Raw genomic sequence first — 22,757 nt, 5'->3', positions numbered from 1 at the left:
GGGGGAGGCGATATCTATTATGTGGAACACATAAAAAAGATCTTATTTTAATAAAATGCTACAAAAAATGCTGCTGTAGTAGCTTTATTAGTGATCAATATATTAATAAAGAAACATTTAGTTAGCAGCAACAGTCTGGTCCATCCAGGCTCTAAGAACTGTCACACGAGCGTAGACGGCGGGAGTAGATGTGGAGCAAGAAGAGCTTCCCCAGGAAACAATACCAGCCAAGGTCCAAGCTCCACTTCTCTGGCACACAAGAGGTCCACCAGAGTCACCCTACAAAAGAATGAAAAATGGTGAGCAAAGTATTCTATTTTTCATACTTTCATTCTGTTTATTCAAGAACAGAAGCTTTCGCAAAAAAAAATTATATTCGACTAGAAATAAGTATCCTTAAATCAGTAAAGTGTCATACCATGCAGGAGGAGGCACCAGCGGCTCCAGCACAGATCATGGTGCTCTGGATGTTGGATCCCCAGTATCTCTGGCAGTCACTTGTGGTCAGAAGAGGCAGAGCTACCTGCTGCAATTTGCTTGGTGTGACTTGTGCTGAGCAAAATAAAGATGTGTAATGTTTAGAAAAGTTCAATCTGACGGAACCAAATTTTTAAAATCTGACCAGTATCACTTTATGTGGCAATAACTCTGGAATGCTTCAACAAATCCCAGTGATTTTGAGATTGTTTTTTCGAGGCACATTATAATTTATGATAATAGTAAATTTAGGTCGTTATGTTTTGTGTTTATTTACAAAAAATATCTGAAATTTGGAAAAAAAATGTTAAAAAATTAACAATTTTCAAACTTTGAATGAATAATCATTCAAAGTTTGAAAATTGCTAATTTTTTAAGTTTAATTTAAATTTTAACCCTTCAGTTCAGACAGTCATACCATAGAAAAATCTTAATAAATAACATTTCCAACCTGTCTGCTTTACATCAGCACTATTTTGTAAAATGCTCTTTTATTTTGTTTGCATTTTAGGTTTAAAAATGTAGCAGTCATTTTTCATTTTTTTTCAAGGAAATGTACAAAATTTATTTTTTTAAGGACCTATCCATGTTTGAATTGACTTTAGGGGTCCCATATATTGGGAAACCCCCAAAAGTTATACCATTTTAAAAAATGCACCCCCAGACCTATTGAAAACTGCTGTCAGGTAGTTTATGTTAGGCGTCGGATTTCTGAGACTGCACAACAGGAATCCAGAGCCGTACATCCAGCGGTCTCCCATTCCCCTCAGGGACCTGCACAGCAATCTCGGCGATCCAGGCATCCTGCTTAGACCCGCTCTCTGGGTCTGGATGTTGCTGCCACCTCTGGTCCAGCAATGGTACCGCAACCTGCTTTGCAGGGAATGGCTCCAGAGGCTAAGTCCTCTCGTCGTGCTACTGGGCATGTCCGCAAGACGACCACTCAGTGGAGAGCAAGGATCACGTGCTCAGGTCCTGTCTTGGATCTGATTGGTCCTTTTCAGAGGACTGGAAGGTCCCGGAAGCACGTGGCTATAAAAAGCCTGCATGGCGGCTCGGCCATGCGCTAGTGTAGACTATTTCTGCTATGTATGAATGGTGACGGATGCATGTGTCTGGTGACAGACTTATTTGAAACCCCTACCCTCTGATATTATGAATGGAGACAGAGTGTTGGTATTAGTCAGCGCTAGGTAGTGGCAAACTATGCACCACTGTGCTCACCGCACCTTATGCTAGTGTCCAACGGTGTCCGGTTCCCCGGCACTGTCGTTTAGTGGCTGTAGTTACCGCCGCGCTGCAGTCAGCAGCACCTATTGGCATTCACGGCTGCGACGCCACATTCCGGCTGGTCCTGTGAAGTTAACAGGCCCAGCATCTACACCTTTTTACTCTAGGGCATCTCTGTGCCTTAAACAGAGTCTGCCCTAGCACCTCGGGTGACACTAACCCGAGCGCAGTACTCTGCCTCCTGGCGAGTCTGTCATTACCCAGCAGCGGTCTTTACATCTACCGCACGGTGGACCCCGGGCGCCAAACGTACCTCCTATTATTTATATTTGGTGCGTTCCACCGTCCCTAACATTACACTAGCGCGAGGGTCTGGCTGGTAAAGGCAGATCTGCAGCAGTTGCAGCGCTACATTCGGCAGCTGGAGAGCAGGTTGGAGGCCATTGAGAGCACCAACTAAGCCGCGAATGCTGCGCTAGCTGCTGCTCAGATAGTCGCAGAGGCTGTCTCATGTGTGCCCGCACTTTTGCCCACGCCGACAATTTCTCGCCTCCTGCTCCCCGACAAGTTTTCTGGTGATAGCGCCACCTTTAGGGGATTCGTGAGCCAGTGCTCTATTCAGCTTGAGTTACTGGCTGCACGGTTCCCTACAGAGTGGGCTAAGGTGGGGTTTATTGTCTCACTTTTGTCTGGCAGAGCTTTACAATGGGCTACACCATTGTGGGAACGTGATGATCCCGTGGTTCAAGGTCCTGCTCAGTTCCTCACGGCCCTGAAGCAGGTCTTTTTGAGACCACGGATCACGCACGATACCTCTCTCCAATTATTATCCCTAACACAGGGGTCGCTCTCGGTTAGCCATTATGCCGTCCGGTTCCGGACATTGGCTTCCGAATTAGAGTGGCCGGACAAAGCGTTAGTCCCAGTGTTTTGGAGAGGGTTAGCTGAGCACGTCAAAGATGCTCTAGCTACCAGAGAGGTTCCCACAAGTCTGGAGGAACTGATTGCCGTCTCCACCCGCATTGACCTCTGGTTGACGGAGCGCGGGCTGGAACGTGCGCAATCCAGACGTAGGGTTAACTTGGCTCCCACCTTCACTGAGCCGCTAAGATATCCCGCACAGGAGCTCTCATCCTCCGAACCTATGGAGGTGTCTCTCACCGGCCCCAAGCCACGTCCGATGCGAAGCTCTGTACATTGTTATCAGTGCCGACAGTTTGGTCACTCGGCTAGCACTTGTCCTTTGCGGGAAAAAAACGTCCACGTCCAGTGGCCGTAGGTGGTGGTCAGTCCAATATGAAACCCTTTTCACCCAAACCGGTATTCCGGGGCACCTTAGACAGTGGGGCCTCCAACTGGGAGGCAGAGGTTACCATGGATTCTGGGGCCGAGGGGAACTTTATGTCCTCAACCTTTGCCCAGAAACACGCTATCCCCCTGGTGTTACTGCCCCAACCTCTAACCATCAGGGTGGCTAACGGTGCAACTTTACCCTCTCAGGTGACCCATCAGACAGCTCCACTCGGGCTCTCTCTCTCACCCTCTCATCGTGAGATTCTGTCCCTGCTCATTTTGCCAGATGGCATCGACGAGGTGCTTCTCGGGGTTCCCTGGCTTCATTGCCTCTCCCCTCATATTGATTGGGCTTTGGGGAATATACTGGGTTGGAGCAAGGACTGTGAGGGAAGGTGCCTGAGGGGCAGTGTTCAGGTGGCTTCCACTGAAGTGCCTGTGGATCTCTCCGCGCTCCCTAAGCCCTACCACCAGTACGCAGACGTCTTCTCTAAAAAGTCTGCGGAGACGCTCCCACCGCACCGTCCTTACGATTGCCCGATAGATCTCCTGCCAGGCACAGAACCTCCTAGAGGCTGTGTGTATCCGCTATCACTCCCTGAGACAGAGGCTATGTCTCAATATATCCGAGAGAACCTGGCTAGAGGTTTTATCAGAAAATCGGTGTCGCCGGCTGGTGCAGGGTTCTTCTTCGTACAGAAGAAGAGCGGAGAGTTACGTCCCTGCATTGACTACAGAGGTCTCAACGCTATAACGGTCAAAAACAAATACCCTCTCCCGTTGATCTCTGAGCTATTTGACAGGTTGTGAGGGGCCCGGATCTTTACAAAATTAGATCTATGGGGGGCATACAACCTGATCCGCATTCGCGAAGGAGACGAGTGGAAGACAGCTTTTAATACCAGGGATGGCCACTACGAATATCTGGTCATGCCCTTCGGCCTTTGTAATGCGCCTGCTGTCTTCCAGGATTTCGTCAACGACGTCTTCCGCGACATGCTTTCTACCTCGGTGGTGGTCTATCTGAATGACATACTCATCTTCTCGCCAGATTTGACAACCCACCGGAGAGACATCTGCAGGGTCTTCGACCGTCTGCGGGTGAACTCTCTCTTCGCCAAGTTGGAGAAGTGCCAGTTTGCGCAGGAGTCCTTGCCGTTACTGGGCTACATCATCTCGGCCCAGGGTTTGGCTATGGATCCGGCCAAACTACAAGCGGTAATGGACTGGCAGGAACCCCATTCACTCAAAGCGGTGCAGCGCTTCTTAGGGTTCATGAATTATTACCGCCAGTTTATACCTCACTTTTCCACACTGGTGGATCCTTTGGTTGCTCTAACTAAGAAAGGAGCTAATCCTAACGCTTGGTCTGAGCAGGTCTCCAAGGCCTTCTCATGTATAAAATCTCATTTTGCTGGCGCTCCCATCTTACATCGTCCCGATGTGGATAAACCTTTTATTCTGCAGGTAGATGCCCCTTCCGTCGGTGCAGGAGCAGTCCTTTTCCAGAAGGATGCTCAAGGTCGGAAGCATCCCTGCTTTTTCTTCTCTAAGACCTTTTCACCGGCGGAGAAGAATTACTCCATCAGCGACAGGGAGCTGCTAGCAATGAAGTTGGCCTTTTCCGAGTGGAGATGTTTCCTGGAAGGAGCTCGGTTTCCCTTCCAGGTGTATACAGACCATAAAAATCTGGTCTATTTACAGACGGCCCAGCGCTTGAACTCTCGTCAGGATAGGTGGTTGCTCTTCTTTTCCCGCTTCTGCTTCACCTTGCACTATCGCTCAGGAGAGAAGAATGTCCGTGCGGATGCTCTCTCGCGCTCAGTGGTCTCAGCGGAGGAAGGGGAGGCTGAGCCACGGCTAATTCTCCCGCTAGAGAGCTTTACGACCGTGGCTCCAGTTGCTCTCGAGTCAGTGCCACCGGGCAAGACCTTGGTGCCTCCTCAGCTACGGCCGGAGGTTCTCGCCTGGGCACACACCTCCAGGGTGGGTGGTCACTTTGGCAATAAGCGGACCACAGAACTCCTGGCAAGGTCGTATTGGTGGCTGTATATGGCTCGAGATATTAAGGAATACATACAAGCATGCGTCTTGTGTGCACGGAACAGATCCTCCATACAGAGGCCGTCGGGGTTATTGTATCCTCTGCCAGTGGTGGATAGACCTTGGGAGATGGTTGGCATGGACTTTGTGGTTGGCCTGCCCAAGTCTGGTGGCAGTACGGTCATCTGGGTGGTCACCGACCATTTTTCTAAAATGGTGCATTTGGTGCCACTCGCACGGTTGCCTTCCGCTCATGGTGTTGCCACACTGTTCATAAAACATGTATTCCGTTTACATGGTATGCCGGATAAAATTGTCAGGGATCGAGGTCCCCAGTACGCGTCTCGGTTTTGGAGGGAGCTCTGCAGTCTACTCAGCATTGAGCTAAACCTGTCCTCCGCTTACCATCCCGAGACGAACGGCCTGGTTGAGAGAGCCAACCAAACCTTGGTCACGTACCTGCGGCATTTTGTCTCTGCCAGGCAGGATGACTGGGCATCCTTGCTACCATGGGCTGAGTTTGCCCTGAACAATGCAGTGGCTGATTCCACTGGACAGACGCCCTTTCTTCTAAACTATGGCCAACATCCACACATCCCTGTCCTGATGCCAGTGTCCTCTGCTGACTCCAGGGTGGCAGATTGGGCAGTGGAGGCTCGTGACATTTGGGATCGCACTCAGGATGCTATCCGTGCCTCTAAAGAAAGGATGAGGGCATCTGCCGACACGCATCAGCGACCCGCTCCAAGCTTCTCCCCCGGTGACATGGTGTGGCTCTCTACTCAAAACATCAAGCTGCGAGTCGAGTCCCCCAAGTTCGCGCCGCGATACATTGGACCTTTTAAGGTTCTCGAGCGTATCAGCTCGGTGGTCTACCGCCTGGCTCTTCCTCCACATTTAGCCATTTTGGACGTTTTCCATGTGTCCCTCCTCAAACCAGTTCATATGGCCCAGTTCTCCGAGTCATCTGCTGGGTCATCAGACTTGTCGTCTGACGAGTTCGAGGTTAACGCCATTGTGGGACGCAGGATTGTCCGTGGCAAAAAGTTTTATTTGGTGGATTGGAAGGGTCATGGACCGGAGGCTCGGACCTGGTGGAGTATATCCATGCTCCGCTCCTGATTGCGGCCTTTGAGCATAGTGAGGCTCAGAGGGGGGTGCCCTAGGAGGCAGGTAATGTTAGGCTTCAGATTTCTGAGACTGCACAACAGGAATCCAGAGCTGTACATCCAGCGGTCTCCCATTCCCCTCAGGGACCTGCACAGCAATCTCGACGATCCAGGCATCCTGCTCAGACCCGCTCTCTGGGTCTGGATGTTGCTGCCACCTCTGGTCCAGCAATGGTACCGCAACCTGCTTTGCAGGGAATCGCTCCAGAGGTTAAGTCCTCTTGCCGTGCTACTGGGCATGTCCGCAAGACGACCTCTCAGTGGAGAGCAGGGGTCACGTGCTCAGGTCCTGTCTCAGATCTGATTGGTCCTTCTCAGAGGACTGGAAGGTCCCGGAAGCGCATGGCTATAAAAAGCCCACATGGTGGCTCGGCCATACGCTAGTGTAGACTATTTCTGCTATGTATGAATGGTGACTGATGCATGTGTCTGGTGACTGACTTATTTGAAACCCCTACCCTCTGATATTACGAATGGTGACAGAGTGTTGGTATTAGTCAGTGCCAGGTAGTGGCAAACTATGCGCCACTGTGCTCACCGTACCTTATGCTAGTGTCCGACGGTGTCCGGTTCCCCGGCACTGTCGTTTAGCGGCTGTAGTTACTGCCGCACTGCAGTCAGCAGCACCTATTGGCGTTCGCGGCTGCGACGCCACATTCCGGCTGGTACTGTGAAGTTAATAGGCGCAGCATCTACACCTTTTTACTCTAGGGCGTCTCTGTGCCTTAAACAGAGTCTGCCCTAGCACCTCGGGTGACGCTAACCCGAGCGCAGTACTCCACCTCCTGGCGAGTCTGTCATTACCCAGCAGCGGTCTTTACATCGACCGCACGGTGGACCCCGGGCGGCGAACGTACCTCCTATTATTTATATTTGGTGCCTTCCGCCGTCCTTAACAGTTTATTAACCCTTCAGGTGATTTTCAGGAATTGATGCAAAGTGACATGACAGGAATGAAAATGTGTATTTTTTACCACCTAAATGCCGCTAACTTCTGAAAAGGTTACAACATCCTTCAGACTCTAAGGCCGCTATTTGGTCATGAATTGCCATGGCAAACATCAGGACCACACAATCATGATCTGTGGACACCAATGGGGATAAAAGAAAAGCCCCCACAATCTGTTAACCATTTATATGATGTAGTCATTACTGACAGCAGCATCTAAGGGGTTAGACAGATAGATGGTGTTAACACTGATTGTGACTGATGCAGCAAGTTGTCAGCTATAGTGTATAGCTGACAGCTGCTGTATTGTCAGCTGTATGGGGGTGATATTCTCTTATATCTTAGGTCAGTAAAAAGACGTATTGGAGGTCATTAAGGGGTTTTAAAGAACCCTAATATTACATGGTTGGCCATTCTTGTGAAGTTCTATTAAAAATATCTTGATAATATAGTTACAGGACTTAGAAATCCTTACATGAAGCACTGATGTAGCCCCATCCGGTGGTGACGCATCTCTCGCCTCCATTGAATACATCAGCTGAAGCAGCAACGCACACTGGGGACACACGACTGTCCAAAGAAGCAGCGCTGGCGAGCTTGATGAGAGTGATATCGTTGGAAATGGAGACTGAGTTGTAGCTGGGGTGTCTGAAGACCTGTTAAAAAAAGTCAATATTTCTCTTTATTATATAGAGTTTACTATTTTTTCCATAAAGTATTATATGTGATCTATTAACATATATATGTCCATCAGTATTAGACTATTTTAGCATCTCTTACTTTGGAGATGGTCATGGTCTGAATAGGTTCAGCAGAGGAAGAACGATCAAATTCACCCAGAATTACACGGTGAGAGGTTCTGTGCATAAGAGAAGAAAAAAACATTGACGCTGAGCTGTACGAAATCACTTGTTGGGAACATATTAACGTATTTTTAAACACTGAAGCTGTGGTTTTTCTGTATAGGTGGCTGTTCCCCAATAAAACTGATGTTTTATTGCAGAGATACGCTAGTCATTTCTCATATGCCTGTCATAGAAACTTTAGTGCAGAAGTAATATGGAAATTAGACTGGAAGTGCACTGGGGCGTGTCAGTGTCCATAGATATATAGCCACACCCCCAAGGGTCTTCCAGCCTGTTACTTGTGGCTTCCACACTAAATTTCTCATGACTGGCAAATCAGATCTGTACAAAAAAATATTAACAGCCGTACCACTACTTCCATGTATAAAATTGTGCTGATCAATTCCCCTTAAATAAACAGATAGAAAAAATATGCACTAAATCTTTTTATGCTAGTGAAATTGCAAAATAAAAAATAATTGTAAAATACTTACGTGACACCACAGTGAGCAGCTGTGACAACCCAGAGGCTGTTGATCAGGGAACCACCGCAGAAGTGGAAGCCAGTCCTGTCCTGTGAGGTATAACCACATGAGTCATTACTTTGTTCACGCATTGCTAGGACCCCATAATAGATATACAAACAATTGGGAATTGACACAGGCGTGTCGTAAAGTTTAGAGTATAATACTCTTTACACAATCATCTTCAAGATTTCTCCCGTTCTTGCTCTGTAATCTGGAGCTTCAACTCTATCAATTACCCAACCTTTGAAAATTTAAAGGAATTGTACAGGACTATTACATTTTTTCACTATGGGTCGAAGAACTAACAAGAGCAGGTAGTTGCTAACTACCTTCCAATTGTGCCCGGCGCTGATTTCTTCCAGTGATTCAGTAATAATAAAGCACAGGCTTATCTTCTACTCTGCTCTGTTGACTTGGCATGACTGCCGACGTCATGCTAATTGACAGCCGGCTCCCCGCTGCCTGTCTGCGGGGAGCCAGCAGTCAATTAACATGATGTCAGCAGTCTTGTCCTGTCGACAGAGCAGCCTGGAAGGAGAAGAGCTGTTCTATTGATGAGGAGCAGCTTAATCGCCGGCAGGAGAGGTCGGGGACCACTTTAAGCCGGCTCCAGGTAGAATAGGCAGTAGATTTTAAGCCCATACCAAAAAAATAAAATGTTCCTGGATAACCCCATTTTTTAGCAACCTGAAAACCCATCTCTTTAAAGAGAGTTAATAACCCTGGTGTCACTACATATGAACAGCTTCTACCATCACCTACAATCACCTTCCCTGTTACCTCGTAGAATGTAAGCCCTTGCGGCTCGTCCATACCCATACCTCTGTATTAGTCTTTCACTAATTTAGCCATGGTTATCATACTTATTTTTACCATATGTCATATATATTTTTGTTATACTACTTATGTACTCTAATAAAACACAATTTCAGGTGTGTAAAAAAATGATTATTCTAAAAACTCATTGTATGAGTTTTGCCTCCACTTTTACTCTACAAGGTAATGATAATGAAAATTAATTTGCTAAAATTAATTAAACCTCTTCAAGGATACAAAACGCAAGAAAGAAAAAAAGTAGCGAGGAAATAGAAGTCATGTTATGTGCACATTAACATCTGTTATGGGTAATCTTTCTAATCGTTCTAGTATTTGTAAAATAGTGAACTTTTATTTTGAGAATTTTTGCAAACTTTCCATGTATTAATAATAATAATAATAATAGTAATAAAATTTTAATCATTATTATTATCATAATAAAAAAAAAAAGTTTCTGTTTTGAGAATTTAACAAGTGTATCACTAATTCTGTGCTTAGGTGACAACAGCATAGTATACAGAACTAGAGTTGAGCGAAACGGGTCGAAAAAATTCAAAAGTCGCCGACTTTTGGCAAAGTCGGGTTTCATGAAACGAAACCCGACCCTAGGATGAGGTCGGCCACGAGGTCGGCGACTTACGCGCCAAAGTCGCGTTTCAAAAGTTTGCTTTGCGCTCTTTTTCAGCCAATCAGGATCCACGGACACTGTGGGCAACATGATGACATAGGCACGGGTCACCACCATCTTTCAGAAGGGCATGCAAGTGATTGGCTTGCTTTGGTGGGCGTCACAGGGGGTATAAAAGGGCGTGCACGCCAACCGCCATCTTACTTCTGCCGATCTCAGTATAGGGAGAGGTTGCTGCTGATTCTGTAGGGAGAGCGTTAGGCAGGGAAGAAGACCAAAAAACTGCTTCTGCTGCTAGCGATTTGGCCTGCACAACACACCAGTCACTGTGTGTGCAGTGCAAGGGGAGGCTATATAGTGGTGTATCAGTGGTGTTGGTTGTTGGGCTGCCTTCTAAGGCTTCCTGACAGGCTGGCATTGCTGTTTACCCACTGCTCCGCAAACTGCTTTTTTAAAAGAAATCCAATCTCCCTTATCCTCTAGTCACTTTGGTCACAGCTGTGCCATCGAGACTGTCACATAGCGCTCAGATATTCATTGGGCCTCAAACTGCTTTTTTAAAAGCAATCCCAATTTTTTTTTTTTGTCCTGCTGAGAAGAAAAAAAAACTGCTTCTGCTGCTGATAGCAATTTGGCCTGCACAACACACCAGTCACTGTGTGTGCAGTGCAAGGGGAGGCTATATTGTGGTGTATCAGTGGTGTTGGTTGTTGGGCTGCCTTTTAAGGCTTCCTGACAGGCTGGCATTGCTGTTTACCCACTGCTCCGCAAACTGCTTTTTTAAAAGCAATCCAATCTCCCTTATCCTCTAGTCACTTAGGTCACAGCTGTGCCATCGAGCCTGTCACATAGCGCTCAGATATCAGTGGGCCTCACACAATCCAAAAGTGTCCAGTGTCCAAAAGTGTGTGCAGAGATTCAAAATCTCACTTATCCTCTAGTCACTTAGTTCACAGCTGTGCCATCGAGCCTGTCACATAGCGCTCAGATATTCATTGGGCCTCACACAATCCAAAAGTGTCCAGTGTCCAAAAGTGTGTGCAGAAATTCAAAATCTCCCCTGTCCTATAGACACCTTGTACCTTGTTTTACATACTATATAGTTTGTTGGATTTTGTCTACATTTCTACCAAAAATGAGGAAGGCTGGTGGAAGAGGCCGTGGAATTGGGCGGGGGTTGGCAGCTGGTAATGATGATGTTGGTGGTGGATCTGATGGTAGTGGCAAGAGCAAAATAGGACCGAATGCAGGAGGTGTTGAGCCTGCGTCATCGTCTGGCTACATAAGGCCTCGAACGCTTAGTTTTCTAGGAGTTGGCAAACCGCTTTTAAAGCCAGAGCATCAGGAAAAAGTTTTGTCTTACATTGCTGACTCAGCCTCCAGCTCTATCGCCTCCTCTTCTTCAGTTGTAAAAAGTAAAAGCACTGAGTCGTCATTGGAGGCTCATGTTCATGAACCACACCTTTCCTTGTGTCCTTCACCCCAACCAAGATTGAAGGATGACGCAGGCCATACTACTGATTACTCCATGGAGCTGTTTTCACATACCATGCCTGGATTATCAAGTGAAATGGTGAATTACCCAGGCCAAGATGAATCTGACATGGAGTGCACTGATGCACAGCCGCTGATGGATGATTCTGCTGGTACATTCACTCAGAGCACTACATTGTCCTCGCAGTGTACAGAGCCAGATTCTGACCCTGATGAGACTCAGGTGCCCCTTCCCGCACACTATACCACCATACACGGTGACACAGAGGAAGGTGCACATGACATAGAAGAGGAGGTGATGGATGACCCAGTTGTTGACCCAGATTGGCATCCATTGGGGGAAGAGGGTGCTGCTTCCAATAGCTCAGATGAGGAGCATCCACAGCAGACATCGACATCGCAACAGCTGTTATCTGGCAGGCCCGGAGCACTCCAAAGACAGGTTCCAAACAACAAAAGAGTTGCTGGACAGCTTGTCCAGAGGGTCAAAAGATCACAGCGTGCTAGGCCGCAAAATGTCTGCCAAAGTAGGAAGAGTGCAGTGTGGCACTTTTTTGAACAAAATCCTCATGATCAGGCCAAGGTTATCTGTAAGAAGTGCGCAAAGACCTTTAGCCGAGGGAAAAATCTGAAAAATTTGAATACCAGTTGCATGCTTAGACATTTAACCAGCATGCACTTGCAAGCGTGGACACAACACCAAACCTCAAGTGCCACATGTGCAACTGATCACAACGAAGGTAGTCATCAACGCTACATTGTTTCCCCCACTGTAAGCCCACCGGTTAGCACAGCAGCAAATGTTGAGGTGTCGTTGCAAGGCCACAGCAGTCAGGGAATCCCACTGTTATATCAACGAAAAACTGATTCTAGGCCATCAGAAAGAACACCAACTCCATCACCATCATCAACCCTCTCTCAGTCCGCCCTGTCCACAGCTACTTCCACCATATGCAGCTCTCAAGTCCAGCTCACCCTCCCAGACACTATGAGTAGGTCAAGAAAGTACTCAGTCTCTCATCCGCGTACACTGGGTTTGAACGCCCACATTGCCAAACTAATCTCGTTTAAGATGATGCCCTTTCGGTTGGTGGAAAGCACAGCTTTCCGCGAACTCATGGCCTATGCAGTACCACGCTATGACCTACCCAGTCGCCACTTCTTCTCTCGCAAAGCCATCCCAGCCCTCCACCATCATGTGAAAGACCGCATTGTCCATGCACTCAAGCAGTCAGTGAGCGGAAAGGTGCACCTCACAACTGATGCATGGTCCAGTCGGCATGGCCAGGGCCGTTACGTGTCCATCACAGCACACTGGGTTAATGTGGTGGATGCAGGGTCCACAGGGGACAGCGGTGGTGGGACAGTGCTGCCTAGCCCACGGTATAGGAAACAGTTGGCTGTAGGCGTTTCACCCTCCTCCTCCTCCTCCAGAAGCGAAAGCTCGTCCACAGAGCGCAGTCGTACGAGCACTCCATCTGCAGCTGCCACTGTTGCACACGATGTGTCCCCCTATCGAGCAGCTAGTGGAAAGCGTCAGCAGGCTGTGTTGCAGATGATGTGTTTGGGCGACAGACATACCGCCGAGGTGCTGGCCGAGTACTTGAAGCGACAAACTGAGTCATGGCTGGGCAGTGTACATCTTGAGGCAGGCAAGGTAGTTAGTGATAACGGCCGTAATTTTGTGGCAGCCATAGCAATTTCAAAACTCAGCCACATACCTTGCTTGGCTCACACCTTGAACCTGGTGGTGCAGTGCTTCCTCAAAAATTATCCGGAGTTAACAGCCCTGCTCCAGAAGGTGCGAAGACTGTGCGCACGCATCCGCCGGTCGCCTGTACACTCCGTTCGTATGCAGAAGCTGCAGCGATTGCTCCACCTTCCCAACCACCGCCTCATTATCGACATTGCAACAAGGTGGAACTCCACCCTGCACATGGTGGAGCGGCTGTGCGAGCAGAGGCAGGCCATAATGCATTTGTGGGAGGATACACGGCCAGGCACTTTGAGAGCAGACATGGAGTTGACAGGTGTGCAGTGGTCGAAGCTGAAAGACCTCTGTAAAGTCCTTCAGTGTTTTGAGGAATGCACACGGCTGGTAAGCGCAGACGACGCCATCCTAAGCATGAGCATCCCACTTATGCGTCTGCTCATGCAAACTTTGACGCACCTTAAGGAGCAGGCGTCTGCAGCCAATGTTGATGAGGAGGAAGAGGAGGAGGGAATCCTTGATGACATTCAGCCATTGTCTGCTCAGGGACCTCTCCTGGACGAGGTGGAGGAAGAAGAGGAGGAGGATGATGATGGGGATGATTACTTAGGGGAGGAGGATGCATCTCGTGGGGCAAGTGAAAATGTTGGCGTGGCAAGGTCTGGTACAGGGTTTGTGCGTGACTGGAGGGATGTGGATTTGCCAGAAAGTGCTCCTCCAACCAGCACTCGCAGTGCATCATTGACACCGGGAACATTGGCCCACATGTCAGATTATGCCTTGCGGATCCTAAAAAGGGACCCCCGCATTGCCAAAATGATGAACGATGACGACTACTGGTTGGCCAGCATCCTGGATCCACGCTATAAAGGCAAATTACAAAACATCATGCCACAGGAGAACCTTGACCTAATATTGGCTAATAAACAAGCAATTCTGGTAAATCGGTTGCTTGAGGCATTCCCAGCACACAGCAGCGGTGATGGTTCTCACACGAGCCGTACGGGCCGGGGGCAGCTTGGCAGAGGTGTTCGTGGTGCACACAGCAGAAGTGGCGTTGGAGACAGGGGTTTCATGACAATGTTGTGGACTGATTTTTCAAATACCGCTCACACAACTGGTAATACTGCATCGATGGAAAGTGACAGGAGACAGCAGTTGTCAACCATGGTTACAAACTACTTTTCCTCCCATATCGATGTTCTCCCACACAGGTCATTCCCCTTTGACTATTGGGCCGCTAAACTGGACACCTGGCCTGAATTGGCACAATATGCCTTACAGGAGCTCGCTTGCCCAGCTGCAAGTGTGCTATCGGAAAGAGTCTTCAGTGCAGCTGGATCAATCCTGACAGAAAAAAGGACCCGTCTGTCAACCCAAAATGTGGATGATCTAACCTTCATTAAAATGAACCATGCATGGGTTTCCAAGGATTTTGTCCCACCTTCCCCTGATGACACATAGGGTGACAGAAAAATGGCTTGCTTTGGTCCACCTCTTCCTGGGACTTGACCTATTTCGCCTTTTGCATCACCTGAATGTCCAACATCAACATATGCCACTTTATAAAACTCCCTAACTGTGCTGCCTCCCCCCCATGGCCGGGGTCACCACCTAGCGCACGACACCGTGCGAGTGCCGTTGCCCTGGACAGGTGGGTAGGCCGACTCTTGGGCGCGGGCACTGGCACAGGGTCCCTCATAGTAGTCCCTGCACTTTCATCTGCAGCTTCCTCTTTGTCACCGTGTAAGATGGAACTGTATATGTTTTCAATGTTGGGACAGCAATTTTTGGGGAGCACGTTACTCTGGAGAATGATAGATGGGGCCCACCATACACTGGAACATTCCAAAGGTGGACATCAGACACTGGAGCAGCATTTACAGGGCCCATTATACACTAGAGCATTAGAAATGGGGCCCATTATGTTTGGAGCATTATTTGGGCCCATAAGACAGTGGAGCTTCATCCATGGGGACCAACATATACTGTATCATTATGTGGAGCTCATCATATACTGTTTCAAACATTATATGGGACCAATGATTCTGTATGGAGAAATAGATGGGCCTCGTCATGAGATGTAAAAAGTGAAGTATTTTTCATTGTACTATACCACTATTTCTCTGCCGTATCGGAGCATGATGAGTTGTGGTATGTGTTAAAGGGGCGCTCTTTCGCCCAGGGCACATGAAAACCTGGAGCCAGCCCTCCCCCCCCATAACTTTAGCCAAATAACCCCCATTTTTCAGTGCGTAACTTGTATTATGAAGTTAATGAAGGTTGACAAGCTTAAGTAAGAAGAACTGATGCTTTTGGCATTCAAATGGGCACTGTAGGTGTGTTTCCTGTCCTCCTCTCACTGCCGACTTTTATTCCCCATTGACTTACATTGGGTTTCGTGTTTCGTGACCACCCCGACTTTTCCCTGTAATCGGACGATCTTGCTCGACCCGACTTATGGAAAAGTCGGGTTTCACGAAACGAAACGCGACCCTAAAAAACCAAAAGTCGCTCAACTCTATACAGAACTATTCAAGAAAGTTTGAAAATTTGCTCAAAGTCTGAAAGACCCCACTGTAAAGGTTCACTTAGACGTCAGTTTTTCATAAACTAGTTCTCTCAGTGTTCCTCATGGCTGGAACTTGTACACATTATAGTTTATAAGGGTGTGTTTAGTTGTCCAGGCATTTTTGCAGACTGTGTGGTCAACACCAACACATGGAGACATGTCCCATTTTAATCCCAGTCACAGATTAAATTTACCAATGCAAGCCTATGGGAAACTGATGGGGAAAACTGACCCATTGATCAAACTCTGATGAACATCTCATTAAAAAAAAAAGCTGAAGAAAATCATTTTTTTTGCATACAAGAAAAGTCACTAACATCTGAATGATCCCTAAGTCCCAGTCATCTGTTCGGATTTGTTGGGACCTCATTTTTCTCATGATTACATGCCATGATGACTCTGAACAGAGCTTAATTATTGTACTGCAATCCAAAAAAATATCAGATGTTAAATATAACATATATCATGAATAAACAGATTAAAGTATGTTCACAGTTTTCACTGTACCTGAAGGGAGACTTGCCATGGCCAGGAACCAGAAACGGCATTCTCACCATTTACAATTCTGGCATAGCCGGAAATAATAGGCTTGATAGCTGGCACACCACAGCCTAAAGATTAAAGAAGTATTATTTGTACCTTTGTGAATTACTAAAGAAAATAAATGTTAGTAATTTCAAGAAATTTTTAAACTAATGTTTAAAGCAATTTTCCAACTCACCAAGAGACCCCCCAAAGAGGGCAAGGCATGAAAGAAGCCAAAGGAATGCCATTGTGGTTCACTTTTGGGCAAGTGGTTTTAGAGCAAATGTGTAAAGTTTTTATACTCTCAACAGACCAATCAAGTTAAAGCTCAAGTTATCAGAAGTTTATGTTTAAGAGATTTTTTTAAACCCTCTATCAGAGACCTTGGGTTAATATAGAAAACTCTACCACCTGCAAGAGGAGTAGAGATAAGCGCAAGCTATACAGTACATCATGATCAATCTAGTATATGAATTGAAAACTATAGTTATGTTTACAGCTTCTGTAAGGTAACAATGGATCAAAACTAGTAATAACATAAAGTTTATAGTTGGTAGAAAGGTGCTACATACACAAATAAAATAATATAATGAAAACAGTACTTTATCTGACAACCTTGTATGTTTCACACTTTAGTAGTTGCCACATCATGAAATTCCTTGAACCGGTTCATCAAAATATCTGGACATATAATAGTTTCACCAAAAACCTTGCTCTGAAGAAATAATCTTTTATCTTCTTTAAAGAAGACCTGTCGCCAGGTCAAAATTGGGCAGTTTGGGGTCTTATTTTAATTCTGCTGCTCCCCTGAGTATTCCATTTTTTTTCTTTTATAAAATCCATCATGCAGTTCCAGCGATAAAAAGGAGAGGTTTATCATGCTAATATTTGTTTGTCTTTATGAAAGGGGCGTGGTTCACAGGATCCTCTGGGGCATATCTTTAGGCTGCTCTGCATTTATACCCTGTAAGCAACACCTCCTTTGTAAAGACCATAAAAATTAGCCCTAAAAAAGGCTCACATCTCTGTAACTGTACTGCGTATTTTATGTTAGGATTGGCGGAACACACCAGATAAAAAATTTTAATAAGGTGCGTTCACAACTCGGGCTCCACTGTGCGGTGATGGAGAAACTGCAGCTAGCACAATGGCGGAGCAAGGCTGTGAGAAAACACTTAAAGCACACTGAGTTAAATGTCACTCAGTGTGCACAGAGCGCAGAGTACCAAGCTCTGTTACACCCCAGAGCGGTACTAAAAAGCAACGCACAAAGGACTATACCCTGTTAGACTGCACAGGTGTATAGAAAAAAAGCTAATTGGGGTCCCTATAACTTAACCCCCCAGGAAAGACTAAGCTGGTCGTTGACCCTGCTCTGACACACGGTTGTGCTTTAGCACGCGCACCTGAGGATGCCCGGTGCAGATGCTAAGTTCAAGCGGGAGTTCCCACCCTACACTACCTGTCTAGACAAACACTTGCAGTGCTATTAGCGGGACACGTGCACACAGGGTGGTAAAGTAGCCACCAACACAACAAACACACATGATACTAGCACACAGGCGTACGCCATTGAGAGCTTTTTATACCTTTTTCAAGTCCAGACAGACAGGACCTTGCCTGTGGGCCAATCTGAAGCTGCCACATCACCAGAGCAGCTGATGTCTGAGCACCAATGAGAAGGCGCCACATCATGGACATGCTCAGAAGGGTAAAATCTGGACTTAGGCTCCAGAGTAGAACACTGCATGTGCATACCAGTAGTCACCATAGGCTTAGCTGGAGAACCAGCAGCAACTACACAGGTAGCATGAGCTTGGGCATGGCGCTGGGTCCGGAATCTGTGCTGAGCAGACATCCCAGTGTCTGAGCCTGAATGGGAGACCACTGCACCAGACAAAGCTTGAGATCCATCCCAAGTAGTGGGAGAATCCCGGCGCCTAACATCACATCCCCTCCCCGGCAATATTTGCCACGCTTGAAAACCCCCATACGCTGGGAGGCATGGATGTGATTTTGCTGGTCAACTGAAGCTCCAGGTGGTATATAGAGCTTGCCCGGGGGTACCTGGGCTTTATTTAAGACAAAGGCTCTCACAAAAGCTACCCCATTTTTGTATGCTGCCCGTTGCTCAATCAATCTGGGGAGAATGGAGGCGCAGCCACAGTATCCCCAAAAGTACCTCATCCATACCCTCCGAAATAAACAGAAAAGAGATTATCTTCTGATGGTTCAGAGACACAGTGAGTGTAAGGGGTACTGTACGATGGGAAATTGGGGTTGGCAAAACAGCCCTGTCAGCGTGCACACTGAAATGGTTTCTCGCGCGTGCACAGTATGCTTTGCCAAACTGCGGGCAAAGCCGAAAAGCAGTAGTGCGCATGCGTGTACTACGTCTTCTGTGGTGCCATGTCTAATCATTGCTGGCAGTGTGCTTTAAATACCATATGAAGCTATGCGCCGGATATGAGGGGGAGCGAGAGTGACCGCGTGTAGTAAAGCAGCCAAAACGAGGTTTGAGATGCTGGGATAGCGGTGCACGCGCAGAAATGCCTATGTGACTGGGGTTCGGGCGCGTGCAGCATGCAAGCATTCAGAGAGAGGCTTGGAACACAAAACCGAGACGCATGTGCACTACTGCTTTTCGGCTTTGCCCGCAGTTGGGCAAAGCATACTGCGCACGCGCTGAAATACCATTTCAATACGCACGCGCAAAACCTGTACCCGATCTCCAATATTCACGGCAAAGAATGCGTACAGCAAGCTGAGGAGGGGTGGAGTGAGGGAGCAGAGGCAATGCCCATTGGACCAGACGTACTAGGGATACTATTGAAGAGAAATAGCGCAATAGTGCATTATCCAGTGTAAGTATATCAACTTAAAAATAATACACTCACCAGATGGAGCTTGTGATAAGCATGGAGGATTCGCTGCTGCAGAAATCACAGATCCACGAGGGACCAACGTAGAAGATGCAGGATAGGAAAAAAAGTGGTCAGACAATCCGCGCTGCGAATCACTATGAACAATTATTATTACAGTGGTCTTTATTCAAAGCGTTTCGAAGTTTCACAGAACTCCTTCCTCAGGAAAAAAACAGCTGAGAAAGGAGTTCTGTGAAACTTTGAAACGCGTCGAATAAAGCCCACTGTAATAATAATTGTTCATAGTGATTCACAGTGCAGATTGTCTGACCACTTTTTTTCCTATCCTACATTGGACCAGACGAACAGATTACCATACAGCACGGGACAAATAAAAAAGGTTTTTATGGGTGATACATGGGAAGTCAGTGGGCTTCAGAAGTAGTTGTGGAATGCATATGTGGCGCCCCTGAGGCTTCAGTCACCACAGAGGTACTGCACCTTCTCCTAAGGTGTAGTGCCCCACCATCCAGGTAAGGTGGGAACTCCTGACCACGCTCCACACCTGCATTCCAAACACAGGATAGTTCAGTGGGGCCACCTAACAGCTACAGGCTGGGGGTTAGCAGAGCACCCCTCGTGGAAACCTGCTTCGTAACACGAGATGTGCTGGGAGGCGGGTGGAGTCAGATGATATATAAGAGAGGGAAAGTGTAGGATTTGAGGTTAGTCTGGGAGAGACCCAGAAGAGGTCAGTCTGACAGGGGTTCAGTCTTGGAGAGACCCAGAAGGGGTCGGTCTGGGGAGAGACCCAGAGAAGAGAGCAGGCTGACAGCAGGTCAGCCTGAGAGGAGCTCAAGGTGGAGGAAGGCAGTCAGACAGGAGAGTCTGAGGACTGGTCTTAGTGGAATGAGCTTCTCAGGGAAGGAAGAGAAGGAGAAAGAGAAGTAGACTGAAGACTACAGATTCCATAAGAGAGAGATAGAACAGATCAGAACGAAGGAGAAGGAGAACAGAGAGGAGGAGTGGGTTGAATAGGAACCCTGCCTATAGGTTCTCAGCGCAAAGGCCGGGGCCCAGTCCCTGAGGTTGATTGGATCTTTATATCAGACAACAGACACCGGAGGAGTAGTGAGCCGCTAACGCCTTACTCCCACCATAGACTTGGGACACAACAGTGAAACGGATAGAGAGCCGGGACTCAGGAGAGGAGTCCCCGAAGCAGGCTACAGCTGTCTGTCATACAAGTAAAGACTAGGAACATCTAGAGAGAGACATTCCAGGGTAACTAAGTACTGGAGTGCTTCGCACCTAAAGGCGCATTTGAGGAGTCGTTCAGTGAAGGTACATATTGGCGGAGTGTGGAAGGGAGAATCCTATCCTGCCTGGAGGTTGGCTGGAGCCCTGACCTGGAGAACACAGTACGGAGGCAGGCAGTGGTGTGAACTGCAAACAGTGAGTAAAGCTTTGGAACCGCATACTCTGGTGTCCTCCAGTTATTCCAGCATTGCTATACCTGGGTAACAACATCTACACCATCCTGTGCCTCTCCTCATCCATTGCACCTACACTGCCCTGGGACTATAACTCCACCTGTGGGGAGCTATACCATCTCTGCTGCACCACACCATCAGTCCCAGAGGATCTGTACGCAGCGTTGGCTAACACCTCACTTGCCAAATACCACGGGTGGCGTCACGAACTATACCAATAAACTCTAACACCTTTAACACCACCGCCATTGATATTCGGCGCCCAGGGCCACGGACCAGGTCACCACTGCTGTGACACATTCCCCTGACACCGGCCCGGTACCGAGTACCCCGCAGCCCTGGGAGGGCGACCCACATAGCTGACACTGAATTAACTGATGTTTTTGGCTGGTAGGCAAAAAAAGTGGTGACAGGTTCCCTTTAAGGATTCCAATGCAAAGTAAAAGGCAGGCCACCTAATAATGTTCAGACCTCCATAAGGAAATAATTCATAGACACATACAGCAGGTTGCAAAAAGACACAGATCCATCAAGTTCCCACTTTCCTGATCAATTACACATTATTTATAACAAGATTATTCATAAATAGTTTTTGCGCATTATCATGCCAACTGAACAGATTAACACTGATGCGATGCAACCTCAATCGACACCTGTAGTGCACTCGATACAGCCCCATTTATTTCTAGGGACTTCTAGGCCATAGGGTAGAGTCACACCATATTTTCTCTCACCCCAGATTATTGGTCCAATTATGATAATCACAGTTTGATCACACTCTGATCAGAGTTTGATCAGAGTGTAATCCAATTTTTTAGGATGAGATGTAGATGGAAAAAAAATCCAGATCTTTTCCATTCTATCAGTCTGTGGAAATCAAACCAAAGTCATCCAAATGCAGTCTGATTTTTTCACCAAACTCATTGACTTGCATGGCCAAGTGCAATCCGATTTACATAGCTCTGTCCTACATATGACACGGCACAGCATACAATCGTCCTATGACTATCCCAAAAAGGATTTCTATCCAACCTGTCTAAGGCACATGACACCTACCCAAAGGAAGAAACACCAACGTGGAAAATAAACAAACCCTTAACCACCAAGCAATTTTTCACTTTTGCGCATTCATTTTTCCCTCCCCTTCTTTCATTTTTATGTCTCCGCTAACAAAGCCATTTGAGGGCTCTTTTTTGGGGGGACTAGTTGTACTTTTGACTGACACTATCCATTTTACCATACCATTTACTTGAAAAGGGGAAAGAAATTCCAAGTGACGTGGAATTGCAAAAATGAAAAAGCATTTCCCCAACTAATTTTGGGATTTATTGTTTCGGCATTCAATAGGCAGTAAAAACGACCTGGAAATAAGATTGCACTGGTCAATATGATTATGGTGATACCAAACTTACTTTTTTTTTTATTCAAATGGTGAAAAAAATACTTCAGAAATTCAGTAAAAAATTTGCTTAAGTCGTCATTTTCCAAAACCTGTAACATTTTTATTTTTCTGGTAATGGAGCTATGTGAGGGCTTGTTTTTTGCATGGTCATCTGATGTTGCCATTAATACTATTTTGAGGTTGATATGATGCTTTGATCGCTTCTTGTTCATGTATTTTTTTAGTGGAGTTGCAGCAACCAGATTTTTCTTCTCTTTAGTTTTTACAGATTGGGATAACTAATTTTATATTTTGATAGATTGAACGTTTCTGAACATGTTGATATCAAACACATATGTTTTTTAAATTGTTTTATATTTATTTATTGTTGACTCAAAACAAGGGGGGTAATTCTAATTGTTATACTTTTTTTAGATTTTTAAAATCGTTTTTTCTTTACTTTTAACTTTATTTGTTAGTCCTCCTAGGGAGCTTGAAACTGGGAACATCTGATCGCTTGTGCTCTATACAGAAGCCATCACAGAAGTGAGCACAAGACAGGCATAGGGGCATTCAAATGGAATACCTATGTCGTAGCAACACATTGGTTCCCTGTTATTACATAGTAGGGAAAACGATGGTCGCCCAAACCAACGTCCAGGCCAGATTGCGGCACTTAAAAGGGATATCCATAACTGTATTAATTTACTGTTGGCCTAAGAACTGATAGTCAGGTAGTT

The 22,757-nt window shown here is 46.8% G+C and overlaps 1 protein-coding gene across 1 annotated transcript; it reads right to left on the bottom strand.

Annotated features, from left to right (window-relative positions):
- Positions 1 to 68: 68 nt before the first annotated feature.
- On the bottom strand, positions 69 to 16,541 carry LOC141092448 (chymotrypsinogen A-like). Its single transcript, XM_073578611.1, has 7 exons — positions 16,476 to 16,541; positions 16,262 to 16,365; positions 8,501 to 8,580; positions 7,942 to 8,020; positions 7,637 to 7,817; positions 419 to 552; positions 69 to 279 (listed from the first exon to the last, which is right to left on the bottom strand). Exons 1-7 carry the CDS (start codon positions 16,525 to 16,527, stop codon positions 118 to 120), a joined length of 792 nt encoding a protein of 263 aa, XP_073434712.1. The 5' UTR covers positions 16,528 to 16,541; the 3' UTR covers positions 69 to 117.
- Positions 16,542 to 22,757: the final 6,216 nt, after the last annotated feature.

The sequence above is a fragment of the Dendrobates tinctorius genome, unplaced genomic scaffold (assembly GCF_039654945.1).
Source record: "Dendrobates tinctorius isolate UK_male_01 unplaced genomic scaffold, ASM3965494v1 ptg000059l, whole genome shotgun sequence".
Lineage (NCBI taxonomy): Eukaryota > Metazoa > Chordata > Amphibia > Anura > Dendrobatidae > Dendrobates > Dendrobates tinctorius.
The sequence above is the reverse complement of the archived record's forward strand: the minus strand, read 5'-3'. Positions and strand labels throughout refer to the sequence as shown.

What these genes read in the sequence shown, in the direction of transcription:
- LOC141092448 (XM_073578611.1), bottom strand. Translation starts at nt 16,527, where the DNA reads ATGGCATTCCTTTGGCTTCTTTCATGCCTTGCCCTCTTTGGGGGGTCT. An exon ending in CATGGCAAGTCTCCCTTCAG is followed by an intron (nt 8,581 to 16,261) that starts GTACAGTGAAAA and finishes TATACCTCACAG; the next exon opens with GACAGGACTGGCTTCCACTT. An exon ending in GGGCTACATCAGTGCTTCAT is followed by an intron (nt 553 to 7,636) that starts GTAAGGATTTCT and finishes TATTTTGCTCAG; the next exon opens with CACAAGTCACACCAAGCAAA.